At 56.6% G+C, this 15,277-nt stretch overlaps 1 protein-coding gene across 2 annotated transcripts in view; it reads left to right on the top strand.

The window, feature by feature from the left end:
- WWC1 (WW and C2 domain containing 1) overlaps nt 1-15,277 on the top strand; it is a 119,203-nt gene that overhangs the window by 84,947 nt on the left and 18,979 nt on the right. The window contains exons 9-16 of one of the 2 annotated variants that reach the window (XM_045823060.1): nt 303-545; nt 3,003-3,092; nt 3,716-4,251; nt 7,777-7,885; nt 8,312-8,392; nt 8,993-9,079; nt 10,270-10,462; nt 15,100-15,252. In XM_045823060.1, the coding sequence (XP_045679016.1) occupies nt 303-545; nt 3,003-3,092; nt 3,716-4,251; nt 7,777-7,885; nt 8,312-8,392; nt 8,993-9,079; nt 10,270-10,462; nt 15,100-15,252 (1,492 nt within the window). Of the gene's footprint in view, nt 1-302; nt 546-3,002; nt 3,093-3,715; nt 4,252-7,776; nt 7,886-8,311; nt 8,393-8,992; nt 9,080-10,269; nt 10,532-15,099; nt 15,253-15,277 lie in introns of both variants that reach the window. The other variant, XM_045823052.1, reaches the window with a different exon arrangement.

Genomic DNA, 15,277 nt, shown 5'->3' with positions numbered 1-15,277 from the left:
GCTCTCTATTCCGTTCTGCCAGCCTCAGCATCCCCCAGGGCAAGGCCATTGCCGTGTCCACGTCTCTGCCCCAGCCCTGCAGAGCCTGCTCATTGTCGGCACATGGTAGGCACCGCATGGGTCTGCCAGGCAGAAATATGTTCGGGAGACAACATGCTGAGCCAGAGGAAGTCAGGAACTGTCAGAGATTGCTCAGAGCGTGTCAGGGCTCCTTGTACCTCCTAGCCTTGACCGTGCCATCTGTTACCCTGCTCCCATAATGCCATGGGCACGCTTATCACGCTCACCTTCTTGGCCCACAGGATCGCCAACCTGAAGATCCAGCTGGCCAAGCTGGACAGTGAGGCCTGGCCCGGAGTGCTGGACTCAGAGAGGGACCGGCTGATCCTCATCAATGAGAAGGAGGAGCTGCTGAAGGAGATGCGCTTCATCAGCCCCCGGAAGTGGACCCAGGGGGAGGTGGAGCAGCTGGAGATGGCCCGGAAGCGGCTGGAGAAGGACCTGCAGGCAGCCCGGGACACCCAGAGCAAGGCCCTGACGGAGAGGTAGGGCTGGGCTGGGCTGGGGCCGGGAGGGGGCGGGGGACCCTTCCTCCACTGCCAGGCCTGCGCTCCAGCCCCCAGCAGGGGAGCAGGGCGAGGGCGACCACCCTGGGTGCCTGGGCTCTGCCCTGAGAACACCCCATTCAGAGATCTCGCAACTCTCCGGAAGTTGTGAATCGGGGGACAGGATAGAGGCTCTTTTATTACTGCCTTCAGCCCCGTCTTTCAAAGGTCTGATTGCCTCCCTGGGACAGTGAGTTCACAGAGCCAGTCCAGGGAAGCCGGACCCGCCACTCCCCAGCAGGGAGGTCACTTGAAGGTGCCCCGGGGGCAGGGTCCTCTGGGGGACATGCAGAGGGAAGCCTCGGGACAGGTGGGGACAGTGCTGAAAGCTGTGAGCCTTCTGCAGGAGAGGAGAAGGCTGACTCAGCAGTCCTTGCATCTGCAACTGTTTGTCCGAGACCCATGGTTGTTTGTCTGTGTCCATCCTTCCAGCTCTCATTTTCTCTCTGGGTGTCTCATTTCTCTTTGTATCTTCTGTTCCTCCTCTCTTCCTCAGAATGAGAGTATTGTGCTCCTCTTCTTCACGAAGTAGCCTTTCCATTCAAGATGCCTTTAAGGGACACAGCAGTAGACTCCCAGTTAAGCCACGCCACAGGGTCTGCCAAACAGCAGCCCCAGATCAGTCAGAATCACAGCCATCCTGACACCCCTCACCCTACCCTACCCTACCCCCGCCCTTCCCGTGGGCCCCCCCTTCTGAGAGCTGCTGGGCAGTCATACAGGGTGCTTGATAGAGTGTGGACTCTCTGCCCTCCCCCCAACCCCCTCCCCCAGGGACCTGCTCCCCGGGCCTGAGATGCAGCCCAGGCTGTTGCATTTTTAACCAGCACACCAGGTGCTGAGCCAAGCTCATGGACCTTCTGGACCCTGTGCCTTCTATGCTTGATGTGCCGTTGGCCTCCCAGCATGTGCCAGCATCACACACAAATGCCATCTGGCCTGCTAATAAACCTCCGAGAGGCGGCTGCGGCACCTGTGTGTTCCTGCCGATGGCCACACCCCTGTGGCCAGGGAGTCAAGGCCACCTGACTCCTAGTCCCCCCAGCAGCCTGTTGGGGCTTCATTGGGGACCTGCTTTTACTCCCATAACACGCCTCTGGTTTTATCCCAGCAAAGAGGAAAACAAAGGTAGAAATGGTGAGCCCCAGCTGCTCCCTGACTTCATCCTTCCAGGGCTTCGCTCTTAGGGAGGGTCAGGAGACTCCGTGGTCCTGTTCGTCCCGTGCCGAGCCAAGGATTCGGTTCATTGCACACCCCTCCTGCCGGTCTGCTGCCTGCCCGGCCCCGGGCAGGGCTCTGGAAGAACAGCACCAGGGACTGGGGCAGCCAAGGACCATGCCAAAGCCGCTCTGCCTGCTGCTCCAGTTGTCTCTTCTGGAATTTCTCACGTTCAGTTGCCCAGGAATAGGCCCCGCCCATCCCTTACCACTTCTCAGTGGGGTAGAGCCCGCCCTGGTCTTCATGACAGGGCCTGTGTGGTTTGTCATTCTTGGACCGGGCTCCTCGTGGCTTGTGGCACCTCCCCTCACCTCCCCTTTTAGGCCGTAAGAGACCTCCGAGGGACAATGCACAAGACCCACCCACTCTCTTAACCACGGGGGGCCTGCTGTGCCTCACTTCTGTCATATCTGATTGGCCAGAACTTGGTCACTTGTCCCACCCACCCAGCTGCAAGGGAGGCTGGGAAGGGGGCCCAGCTGCGGGCCCAGGGAGCAAAGGAGGATGTAGATCCCAGAGTGCCAGCGGGCTTGGCCCCCATGCAGCCAGCTCGAAGAGGCTCACCCACCGGTCCAAGTTGAGTCTTTCCTTTACTTCTTTTCTGCCATTCCATTACTGTTTCCGCATGGACCTTGTCATGCTGGGCCAATTGGATATTGGGCATTTGGGTATTTTTTTAAATATATCTTCTCGTCCCACCTGCCCCCAGTAGGGTGTGAGCTCCCTTAGAGCAGAAATAAGTGCTGCCTTGCCCACGGTTTTATCCCCGGTGCCCACAGCTGTCTGGCACAAGGTATAGGCACTCGCTGGAACCCTAACCCCGCCACTGCTTCTGTAGCTTTGAGTAAATTATTTAACCTAAGAACTTCAGTCTCTGTGCATGTAAAGTGGTAAGAGCCGTTCTTACCACGCAGGGTTAATGTGCCAGTGAATTAAAACAGTGCTGTGAGTTCCCTAGCGCAGCAGCTGGCATATCCACCGTGGCTGGTGAATGCAGCAATTACTGTGGGATTATGTGCGGAGGCCGTGTCTCCCCCAACATCACAGTAAAATGCTTCCGGGAGGTTCTTGTGTGTCTGCGTGTGCATCTCCACGAGTACATGCCTGCGGTTCCTCTTCCGGGCAGGTGGAGGCTAGAGTCCTCGGGGCTCCCCCTCATGCCTTCTTCTCTCCCTCCAGGCTAAAGTTAAACAGTAAGAGGAACCAGCTGGTGAGAGAACTGGAGGAAGCCACCCGGCAGGTGGCAGCTCTGCATTCCCAGCTGAAGAGGTGAGCGATGGGCAGTGGGGGCAGTGCTGTCCTGGGCAGGCTGGGTGCAGGCGTCCCCCCGATCCACAACGCAGAGAGAAGCCCTCAGGCCCGGGCCTTGGTGGGCAACAGTGGGTCGGAATTTCCTAACATTGGTTTTTGTCAGCCGTTTTAACAGTTGCCTTCTATTTGTAGTAAGTGATACTGCTTTTCATATCACACTCAGGGTACAAAGTTTCCTTTTAAGATGCATGTTAAAGCACAAAAATCTGAGATGATTTGAATTAAAATATGGAGAAGTGTCATTTCAGGCTAAATTCAAATACGGAGAAATATTGTGCAAATGGAATGCAGCCAGCAGAGGTTTTGGGAAACAGGGACATGGGGGAGAAAAATGACCTTTTAAGGCAGTTGGCTTGGGTTCGAATCCCAGCTCTGCCACTTCCTGATTATGGGGCCTTCTCGGTTATCCGTTTCTTCTTCAAGCAAACGGGGGTGCACGGTCCACCCTGGAGACTGTCAGGAGGGTCCAGCAGGATAGTGTACTCTTTGGTACTTCCAGTGCTTCTCAGCACCCGGCGGGAAGTTCCGGCTGCCCCAGCCACCCCTGGTGTCCTCACCCTCCGTCCTCTCCCTGTCCCCAGCCTCTCGAGCAGCATGCAGTCCCTGTCCTCGGGCAGCAGCCCTGGGTCCCTCGCGTCCAGCCGGGGCTCCCTGGCCGCCTCCAGCCTGGACTCCTCCACCTCCGCCAGCTTCACTGACCTCTACTATGACCCCTTCGAGCCACTGGACTCAGACCTGCAGAGCAAGGTGGAGTTCCTGCTGCAGGACGGGGCCACGGGCTTCCGGCCCTCGGGGTGCATCACCACCATCCACGAGGACGAGGTGGCCAAGACCCAGAAGGCAGAGGGGTGTGGCCGCCTGCAGCCCCTGCGCTCCCTGTCTGGCACCCCGAAGTCCATGACCTCTCTGTCCCCCCGCTCCTCCCTGTCCTCCCTCTCCCCGCCCTGCTCCCCGCTCATCGATGACCCCCTCCTGGCTGGAGATGCCTTCCTGAGCCCCCTGGAGTTCGAAGAGCCGGAGCTGAGCGCCACTCTTCGCGAACTGAGCCTGGGCGGCAGCAGCCGGGAGAGGTACCAGCTGGAGGATCCAGGAGCGGAGGCCAAGCAGTTGGGCCAAGGTAGCGAATACCACATCGGGAGGGGTGGGATGGGGTGGGAGCCTTCAGAGGCAGGAAGGTGGGCACGTGGACCCCAGCGATCACTATGGCTGTCACTCACTGACTGCTTTCTGTGTGCCAGCGCTTTACGTGGTTTATCAGTTTATTTATTCATTCAGTAGGTGTTTATGTACTCAATCATGTTCCAGGTCTTTGGCCAAGGGTGTTCCGTGCTGGACTCATTCATTCAACAGATAATCATTAAGTACCTACTAAATCTAAATGGTAGGTCCTGTGATAATGAATGTACAAGGTCCGTTCATTCATTCAACAGGCAGGCCATGGGCCTAAGGCACTGGCTTAGCGACAAGGATGCAGTTCAGGACAGGTCCCTCTTCCCAGGAGCACATGTGTAAATGATGGAGCCTCTCAGGTTGCGTTGCCAGGTTCAATGTCAGGAAGGTAACGTTGAACGGAGGCTTCCACGGTGAGAAGGAGCTGGCCCTGGGAAAAGCAAGAGAAAAATCTCTGAGGCCGGAGCCAAGGGGCTGCAGGAGGGACCAGACATAGGGGGTCACCTTATGTGAGAGGTGACCCCCCCTCTCAAGGGTGGAGAGTCAGGCGGAGTCTGGGTCACGTGAGGCCTGGTGGGCTGTCTGGATTGCATCCTGATTGCACTGGGGACCCGTGTGACTGAAGCCGGGGAATGAAATGGTCCGACTCCCCTTCTGCAAGGGGTTGGCAGGGGCGTGCTGGTGTGAATCGATAGATAGTCGACTTGGCATCTTCAGAAGCAAAGGCGATGCTGAGGGTGACAGCTAAGACTTAGTGAGAGAAAACCAAACAATAAATCATAACCACTAACATTTATTGGGGTGCAAGATGTGGTGGGCCATGTGCTTTGTAGGGTGCAGTGGGTTACTTGTGTTGTGCCCCTTTCACAGATGGAGGAAACAGTGGGTCCGAGGAGGGACACCACTAATATAGGGCGCCTCCCCCCGACCCTAACCGGGAATGCCAAGATTGGATTCTGGGTTCTTCTTACCCGAGAACCCAGCATCCTTGTTGTCACACCCCTCAGGGTGCGAGCTAGCCCGGCGCGGTCACTCCCAGGACACTCCTGGTGCTCTCTGCCCCACCATGCCCATCTGGCCCTGGGTGTGCAGGTCCGGACCCAGCAGGGTGCTCAGTAAGCTCACCTGGGGCTCTGGCCTTCTCAGCTGTGACTTAACTGAGTATAGGTATACAAGACCCTGTACTTGGTACCAAGTACTTGGTTTTGTGTGTGTGTGTGTGTGTGTGTGTTTAAGATTTTATTTATTTATTTTTAGAGAGGGAAGGGAGGGGTGGAGAGTGAGAGACAGAGAGAGAGAGAGAAACATCAATGTGCAGTTGCTGGGGGCCATGGCCTGCAACCCAGGCATGTGCCCTGGCTGGGAATTGAACCTGCGATGCTTTGGTTCACAGCCTGCGCTTAATCCACTGAGCTACGCCAGCCAGGGCTGGTACCAGGTACTTGTATACCCAGAATACAAAGTACTGTCATGCACATTCACTCATTTAAGGTGAGTGCTGCTTTATCCCCTTAACGTAGATGAAACAAGTGAGGCATTGTGGTAATAAATAAATGACTTGTTTAAGGTCAGTGTCACAGCTAGGAAACGCACAGTCAGGGTTGGTGCCAGGCCTGCCGCCCAGAACCCACAGGAAGGCCTGTGCCTGCCGCAGGCCCCCACTCCCGTCCCCTTGTGTGGCCAGCTGGAAGCTGGACCCACTTCAGCGGCGAGCTACAGGAATGGGCAAGAGGGCCCACTCGTGCTGTGCTGGTCAGAATGACCCACTCGTGTGCAAGAAAGGGCCAGTGGTCGCAAGGGGGGAGTCTGGGGTTTCCAGGTTAATTAAAGGCTCTGCTGCGTGCCTGCCAGCCATTGCCTTAGATGCGGAACCGAGAGATCCCCGGGGCCTCTCATCAGGAGGGGAGTCATGCTGAGCACTCGCAAACAAAAATAAAAACAGGCTCCCTACTACAGCAGGTGGCAGACTTCAGAAAATTGCTCCCTGGAGACAGGGAGGTGCAGGTGGAACCTCCGATGAGATGCCACCCAAGGGTGGCGTTAAAATAAGCCTGGGATCCTCGGACCCCAGCTGGGTGCCAGGAGCGACTCCACTCCTCTCCCCTGCAGCGTCCTCGGGGCTGAGGGCCAGAGACAGCGTGTCTCAGGGTGGCGTTTCCCTCCTGCCACCTCCAGAACCTCCCTGCAGTGACGGATGCCGGGCTGAGCGCAGACGCTAAGCAGGCTATGCGATTAGTGCTGCTGTTCAGTCAGCAGACAAATTAATCTCCTGAAGTGGTTTAGTGGAAGGTGGAGAGGTGGGGGCCCGGGGGCAGGAGGCCTGCAGGCTGCAGCAGGCGTGGGACCCGGGCTGGGAAAGCCGTGCCCAGGTGGCCGCTTGCATCCCCCAGTCTCCTGGCAGGGACATCCCTCCCCCCAGCCTGCCCACCCCTGGTCTCTTCTCCAGTCTGCGCCCAGTGCCTGGCACGTAGCAGGTGCTCAGTAGGGCTGGCCGGGAGGTCAGGGGACCTGAATGTGGCCTTTCCTACTGCGCAGAGGGCAGGAACTGTGTCCTGTTTGTCTTGGTGGCTCTGAACTTGGCAGTGGGCCTGGCACGCCGTTGGCATCTGTGACTCGGGGCAGCATGCACTGAGTCCCGGGTTGGAGACTTTGGAGGGTCTCCGTCAAGGGCAGGGAGGTGAGCCGAGGCGAATGGAGCGGGGATAGGCTGAGTGGGACGGCCAGTGCTCTGGTCTTTCCTGTCCCTCCCCTCGCCCTTCCTGAGGGCCCAGGGGCTGTTACTGTGCCCCAGTGGTGCAGGGATCCTTCTGGAAGGCACGGGATGGCATCACAGTGAGGACAGTGGTCATGGGTTTCATAGAGCACTGTCCCCACCAGTCTCTATGCCACCAGCTCCCCTGTCACGTCTCATGGAGTCCCCCCAGCAGCCGTCCAGGGTGAGTGTTCTCCCCGGTTTACGGAGGAGGAACCGGGGCTTACAGAGGTTACATCACTGTCCCAGTGTCTCGAAGCCGTGATGGTGGAGCTGAGATTCGAACCCAGGCAGGCCGGCTCCAGAGTCTGGGGTGTCAAACACAGGATCAGACACTGCCCTTTCTTCACCCCGAGGCAAGGCAGGACCTGGCTGCCGAGTTCAGAGGTGGTCAGAATTGGTTGGGACCGACGTAGGGCAGAAGATGGGTGGAGCCCTGGCTGGTGTAGCTCAATGGATTGAGCAGGGCTGCGAACCAAAGAGTCGCAGGTTCGATTCCCAGTCAGGGTACATGCCTGGGTTGCAGGCCATGACCCCCAGCAACCGCACATGGATGTTTCTCTCTCCCTCTCTCTCTCCCCCCTCCCTTCCCTCTCTAAAAAATAAATTAAAAACATCTTTAAAAAAAAAGGATGGATGGATCTGAAGCGTGTGTTGCAAAGAACAGCACCCTGGTTTCTGAACCTCACCTCACCACCCTTTTCCCACCTCTTCCTCCAGCTGTGAATGCGGCCCAGGGGTGTGGCCTCAAAGCGGCCTGTGTCTCGGCTGCGGTGTCGGATGAATCCGTGGCCGGGGACAGTGGTGTGTACGAGGCTTCAGTGCAGAGGTGGGTCCCCAAATCCTGGATCTCTGGGAGCTCTGAATCTGCATACTCTGGGTCCCCATGGTGTGTGGGAGGGACCTACAGGAGGGCATGTCCGGGGGACCCCACCTTCCCCCAGGAGCCCTGTTGGAGCCTGTGCCAGACAGGCAGACAGCGCAGCTCCTCCTGCAGCCAGGGTGCTTCAAATTCGGGAGAGCCCTTGTGTCCTGGCTGCCATCGAAGGGCGTAAAGCTAGGGCAGTACGTGCTGGAGAAAAGGGAGCCCCTTCAGGAGAGGGATCTGGAGCAGGTGTGGGAACACGGGGTCTGCGGGGAGGCTGAGCAGGCCCCCCACGCTCTCCCTCGCTGGGAGCTGCCCATACCTGCCCCGACAGAACCCAGGCCCCTGCAAGGAATTGTGACCGCCTTTCTCTCCCCTGTTGCCTTCCAGACTCGGTGCTTCGGAAGCCCCTGCGTTCGACGCTGACGAATCAGAAGCAGTGGGAGCAACCCGGGTTCAGATTGCCCTGAAGTAAGTCACCGGGCGGTGGGGCCAGAGGGGAGTGGTCCGTACAGGGTCTCTTCCTCGGGGGCAGCGGCTTCCAGGCAGCTGTGGGCTCCTCATTAAAAGGGGGCCAGCTCTTCCCCTACCTCCCAGCTCCCCATTTTACCGCACACAGAGAACAGTGAGGTTTTAGAGACCTTGTTACTTGCCCCAACTCACTGAGCGGGCCAGTGGCAGGGCCAGACCGTGACGGAAACCTCCTGCCTCCCGGTCTGTGTGGTCATCGCTCCCGTCACTTTTGTCTCATCATTTTCTCCGGGGTGCAGTGGCCTGGACCAAGGTCCACCCCTGGTGGCCGCAACCGTGATCTGTTGTTTTTTCTCAATGAAGGATGGCCTCAGTATTTCTTTGATAGGAATCAATTGCCAACAGTTAAACATCAGGAAACTTTACACAAACTTCTGGCCTTTCTTTAAAAATGCAGACAGGTAGCTCCTATCTTCCTGAACAGCAGCAAAGCATGGGGCCTGTGTGCTCCAGCACAGCCACCTCCGCCACTATGAAGAGGGAGATCAGCGCGTCACTAAATGCTGCTGCATTTGCTCCATTTGACCCCCTTTTCTTCAGGTATGACGAGAAGAATAAGCAATTTGCAATATTAATCATCCAGCTGAGCAACCTTTCTGCCCTGTTGCTGCAACAAGACCAGAAAGTGTGAGTATGCAGAGCTGACGGGGTGGGGGATCAGCCCCCCTGCGGCCTCCCCGGGGTGCCTCTCCTGCCCAGTCCTGCTCAGACAGTGGGCCCCGTGAGCCCACTGTGGGTGTGGCGTGCCTGTGACCATGGGGCAGAGTACCAGCACAGTGAATGTGGGTACAGGCATGATGGCCAATGCGCCAACTGTACCGAGAAGCACTCTGCACGGCCTTTCCTCCACGAGTATGTACTGAGCACCCACCACGTGCCAGCGTGCAGAACAGGGTAGGGAGCAAATCCCTGCCGTGTGAGCTTGGAGCCTCGTGAAGAAGGTGGTCGTGGGTCCTTTTATCTAGGCTCCAGTGTTCCATGCAGAGAGAGACAGGTCTGCCGTTCTCGAGAGTGGGCACCGGTCCCTGTGCTTCTGTTGGAGGGTGTGGTGGGGGGGCACCCTGAAACTGGTCACACAGCACATACCTGCGCCGTCTGCCCACTGGCACTTCTCCTTGCCGACCGAGTTTGTGTTTCATTGAGCTCACCCGCCTGCTGGTCTCCTTTCACGATGCTGTCGGCCTTGGCGACAGCAGCAGGAGCTTGTATTTCCGTGGTCTGCGCCCTGCCAGCTTCCCGGGTGCAACACGTGGAAAGGAGGAAGGGAAGGGGAGAGGCGGCCAAACGGAGGGAAAATGAGCTAAGACATGGGGGTGTGATCTGTCCCAGGCCCGCCCATGCAGCGCCAGGATGAATAACCTTCACAGCTCACTGGTGCTCCTGCTGGGGCGTCCGTGCCAGTGCCTAGAGGCGAGCTGTCTAGGCCAAAGGGTAAAGGCACCTGTGATTTTTTTCAGATTGTCACTTTCCCCTCCGCAGGGGTCGTCCCACCCTGCCTTCCTACCAGCAACTGTAGGAGGGCTCTTCAGTGTCAACACGCAGCCTTGCCAATCCTTCTGCACACACTTTGCACACTGCTGGCCTCAGGCTTCAAGCACTTTGAGATTCTAAGGGTTCAGGGGATTCAGGAGAAGGAACAGCTGTGTGTCATCCTTAGGGGCCCTTCTGCATCCTTCATACAGGATGTGTGACGATTTGAGAAATGACAGACCTGGTCCAGCCTTGTTTCCTTGGGCATCCCCACCATCCGGGTCAGCCCAACACATCCACTCCAGGCCCGGGCTGACCCGGGCCCCCCTGCATTTGTCTCCCTCCAGCAACATCCGTGTGGCCGTCCTCCCCTGCTCCGAAAGCACCACCTGCTTGTTCCGGACGCGGCCCCTGGACGCCTCGGACACCCTCATATTCAACGAGGTGTTCTGGGTGTCCATGGCCTACCCAGCCCTTCACCAGAAGACCTTAAGAGTCGACGTCTGTACCACCGACCAGAGCCATCTGGAGGATTGCCTGGTGAGGGCCCTGTCTGTCTGTCCATCCGTCCCACCTTCTGTCCTCCTGGCACTGCAGGAAGAAGAGATGGTAGGCTCATCTGCACTGTTGGGCAGACTCTTCCCACAGGCCAACAGACCTACTGGGGGGCAGGGGAGCTCATTTCACAGGAGAAAGAGTGACAGGCCTGAAAGAGTGTGTGTGTGTGTGTGTGTGTGTGTGTGTGTGTGTTTAAGGATAAATCATGGTTGGTTGGTTGGTTGGTTTTAAAGATTTTTTTATTTTTAGAGAGGGGTGAGGGAGGGAGAAAGATAGGGAAAGAAACATCAGTCTGTGGTTGCCTCTTTGCGCCCCCTACTGGGGACCTGGCCCACAACCCAGGCATGTGCCCTGACTGGGAATTGAACCGGCAACCCTTTGGTTCACAGGCCGGCATCCAGTCCGCTGAGCCACAACAACCAGGGCTGAAAGTGTTTCTTAAAACGTCAGAACTGGGAAGATAACTAGCCACACGCTCTGGCTTTCCCCACAGCATTACAGGAGAACAAATACACAGGGGCTCAGCTCCCACCCTTACCCCTCACTGTGTAGCTGGGTGGCCTTGGGCGAGTTACTTAACTTCTCTGATCCTGTTCTCTCAGCCATAAAATGCAAGCGACAACGCCCCCATCGTGTCCACTAGAAGAATCGTTACAAGGATTAAATGAGACAGTTTGTGTAAAGCACCTACTCAGATGTCTGGCACACAGTAGGTTCTTATTGGATGGGGCCGATGCTGGTCCCCTCCCTGGAGGAAGGCTTCTCTTCCTCCTCCTCTACACATTGGCAGGAGTCAGGATTGGAGATGACGTAGCCCTGGCTGCATTTGTGTCCCAGGAAAGCCGCTCCCTTAGGGACAGGCGACCCAAGTGCATGGAGATGCTGCTTACTTAGCCTCCTCATCGGTGAGGTGGGGGTTTGTTGCCAACCCAGGGGCTCGCTGTGATGCACAGGTGAGGTAAAAGAAGCGAAGGGCCGTGTTAGCCCCGTGCCATTCAGAGTTCCGAGCACGGGAAGAACAACTCAGTTGTGGGCACGGACGGACGTGGGCTTTATACCCAGAAGGTTGCTCCGCCCACTGTCCTCTTCCCTGAGACCCTGTGGGGCGATGGGGGTGCTGTGGGGAGCCAGGTAGACAGGGTACCAGTTTTGACTGCCAGCACGTAAACTACTGAGGGTCCGTGATGCACAGATGAGGACCATGTTGGAGGTGACAGGTTGAGGTCGCAGAGGAAAACACGGGCACAGGCAGAAGAGGAAAATGGGGCGTGTGCACCTCCTAACCCTACAAAAGCTGGGGAGTGTCGGCAGCGTGGCTGTCCTGCTTGTGGGCGGCGGCTGGTCTCCTTCCTCCTGGTGCGAACCACAAGCCACAGGCCTCGGCCCCTGCTGGGGAGGGACCCTGATGTGCCTGTGCTGTAAAACCCCGTCTGCCGTGGAATCGTGGGGCGGACAGACAGGGTTTTGTTCCCTCAGACAAGTCAGTCCTCAGTCTCCGTTTTTGTATCGGACAGGTGGGTGGGTGGTTCCCTTTGGGTTAAGTGAGGCACTTAAGCAGCGCTTCCCAAATTTATGAGACGCACACATGCGTTAGCTGGGGCTCTGGTTAGAGTGCAGTTTCTGGTTCAGCAAGTCCGGGGTGGGGCCCAGGGTTCTGCATGTGTAACACGCTCCCAGGTGGTACCGATGCCGCTGTGCCCCACAGCAAGGATGCAAAGCAGTGAGGAGCCTGCGCTGGGTACCGTTTCCTCTCCCTCCTTGGTTGGGGGACATCACTGCATCTGCTGCTGCTGTTATGCTCAGTTACTGACCGTTATGCAGTTTAGGCGGCAGGCCCTGAGCTAAGCTCTTTACAGGTATTTTCTCTGTTGATCCTCACCAGTCTTACAAAACAGGTTCTGTTATACCAGTGAGGAAACCGAGGCACAAGGAGGAGGTAGAACTTTCTCAAGGCCACACAGACAGGAAGTGGCAGGCGCAGAGTGACAACCCAGGGTGGGCCCGCCTCTGCAGCCCACCCAGGTCACGCCCCAGGTGCCAGCTCGGTGCTCCCTGGAGCCCACAGGTTGGGTGGTGACGGAAGGTGCCTCCAGCGTGGAGGGCACCGAAGGGCAGAGCAGAACGGTTTCCACACCCAGGGTCCCCCAGTGAAGAGCGTCCTGAGCCCTGGCCATGCTTACACAGGAAGGGACTCTATCTAATTGTCTCCAAATTGGATGCCTTTTATTCCTCCTCCCTCATTGAAGTCTGGACGTTGCTGGTTGCCATGGCAGCAGCCAAGCACTCATCCCACTGTGGCTTGTCTCCATTCGTGGCCAATGGGAGACCTACTTCTCTGAATCCCGGGGGGGTGTGGAGTGTCAGGCTGTTGTGTCATGGTGGCTGGAGGAGGTGAGACAGGAGGAAAAAGGGCTGTCGGCCCCTCCTCGGAGGCGCCCTCGCTGCTGCGTTTGTGGAGTCGGTCCCTGGTCTGCTCTGAGCTGTTGCAGCAGCCAGGCAACAGCGTGCCCGTCCTGGGCGTGCCTGTGTGTCTAGCCCTGGGCGAGGAACTTTGCATGCAGTATCTCACTTAATCCTCACAGCAGCCCTAGGAAGGAGCATTAGGGTCACCGCCCTTTGACAGGTGAGGGGCGAAGGCCCCCAAGGGCTCAGTAACCTGCCTGGGTCATCCAGGGAATAGGTGGAGAAGCCTGGAGGGATCACAGATCCCACGTCCCTTGTGCAAAGCCATTGCAGTACCCCACCTCTCACAGCATTACTGTGAGTGTCTCTCGTGTCCCCAGACCTAGACGATGGGTTTGGAGGAAAGCCCCGGCATCACAGGCAGTGGTTCCGTCAGGTGCTTTAGTGCAGCAGAACTGGTCTTTCTTTTCCTCGCAGTGCATGAAGTTAAATAGTATACTTTATAATAATTGATGGCATCTTAGATCTGATGTAACGCGCTTTGGAATTTACTTACGGATTTGTTTCTCTGATTCCCCTAGACTGGAATAGAATAAGCTCATGAACGTAGGGATTTTCCACTGCCCTAAACCCTGCCGTATCCCCGGCACCCAGAGCAGTGCCAGGCACATAGAGGCGACTCGGCAGATAGATATGTGTTGAAGGAATGAATGAATGCGTAAATGCCCTCCGGGCGCATCCATTTCACTGAGAGAGATCGCATTCACTTCCGTAAACCAGCCCAAAGTAGGCAGTGGAACTCGTTGAAATAAACAGTAGTCTGATGGCCGCGTTACCTCGCAGAGCTGTGGTTACATTCATTCCTCCTTGCCCCTCACACGTGTCCTGGCATATTCTGAACTACAACATCTGACGTGTTTGTCTCCCCGGGACACCCGGGGGCGGAGTCATGTCGTACATGTTTCTGTGGCTCCAGAGTCTGCGCCGGGCTCAGTGAACATTAAATGAATAAATGAGTGCCATGCACATTTGTGGGTGTATTTACCTGCATTCTAACGGCCTACAACATGCCAGGCATTTAATGCAGTGCCTGAATTGACTCAGGTCCCCCCAACAGCTCTGCAGGGAGGAGTTGTTTCCCGGTTTTCCAGACGAGGAAGGCGGTGCAAGTAAGTGTGTGTGTGTGTGTGTGTGTGTGTGTGTGTGTGTGTGTTTTCTCCCCTACTCACAGTCGTTCCTCTAGAAATGACTTTTGTCCACATGGGCTCAGCCCAGTCCACGCCATGCTCTGGCGCATCCTGATAGAAGGAAAAACTGGAAGAAAGGGTCCCGGCGGTACCCCCTCTTGTCCCAGGTGCCATCTGGAGCCATCACTGGGCCGCTGGCCCACTTCGCAAACTGGCTCGTCCTCCCGCCCCGCATGGGCACAGCCCCTGTGGTGTTCTGGGAAAGCAAACAAGCTAAACTCCAAACCTGGTCGGAGCTCAGCAAAGACTACGTGCTGAAACTGTGAGACCACTGAGAATTGATTGATGAAGTTATTTTCTAGTTCTTTCCACGAAGGACAGATAGTAAAAATGTGGTAAAAATACTAGGTCACCGGAAGTAAATCCTTTCTCTGTGAGGTTATATTAGGTTACCTTGTCGTTGCTCATTTTACTCTTGAAGGATCTGTTTACGTGATTCAAAGAAAAGTTGTTCAGAAAGGTTTACTACGGAGAGATCCTGTGTCTCCACCTTGCCCACCCCACTCCCACCACCCTACCTGTCTAGGTAACCACTCGGATTTGTTTCTTCTCTGCCTTTCCTTTATTTCTTGCTGTGCATATGATCACGTGACCGTGTTCACTCTCCGTCGTACCTCAGATATGGGGCAAATAGAGAGAAAATATATTCTTACCCCTCTCCCCCATTTTTTGTACAAAATGTGGCATACTCTGTGTTCTGTTCTGCACTATCCTATTTTTCCCCTTAACATCCAGCCTGGGAGTCTCTCCATATAAGCTTAGAGATAAACATTTAATAAATGTTTGGCAGTGAATGAGTAATTAGTGAATGAGTGATTGTTGGAAACGATTCACAGCGAGCCCTCTCCTCCTCCCCGGAGACATCCACCTCACCTGCAATGGTGTTTCCCGTACTTCCTGCAGGAGCCAAGCTCCCCAGATCTCCTGGTCAGCCCCGCTGATGACTCTCCCTTTTCCCGTCCTCTACAGGGAGGCGCCCAGATCAGCCTGGCTGAGGTCTGCCGGTCTGGGGAGAGGTCGACTCGCTGGTACAACCTCCTGAGCTACAAATACTTGAAGAAACAGAGCAGGGAGCCCAAGCCAGGGGGAGCCAAGGCCCCCGCCCCAGGGCCGGAAAGCACGGTGAGCAGGACCACCTCCTGCGCCG

This window comes from Phyllostomus hastatus, unplaced genomic scaffold, assembly GCF_019186645.2.
Source record: "Phyllostomus hastatus isolate PE091 unplaced genomic scaffold, TTU_PhHast_1.1 phas_contig_150, whole genome shotgun sequence".
In the NCBI taxonomy this organism is placed as follows: domain Eukaryota; kingdom Metazoa; phylum Chordata; class Mammalia; order Chiroptera; family Phyllostomidae; genus Phyllostomus; species Phyllostomus hastatus.
The sequence above is the reverse complement of the archived record's forward strand: the minus strand, read 5'-3'. Positions and strand labels throughout refer to the sequence as shown.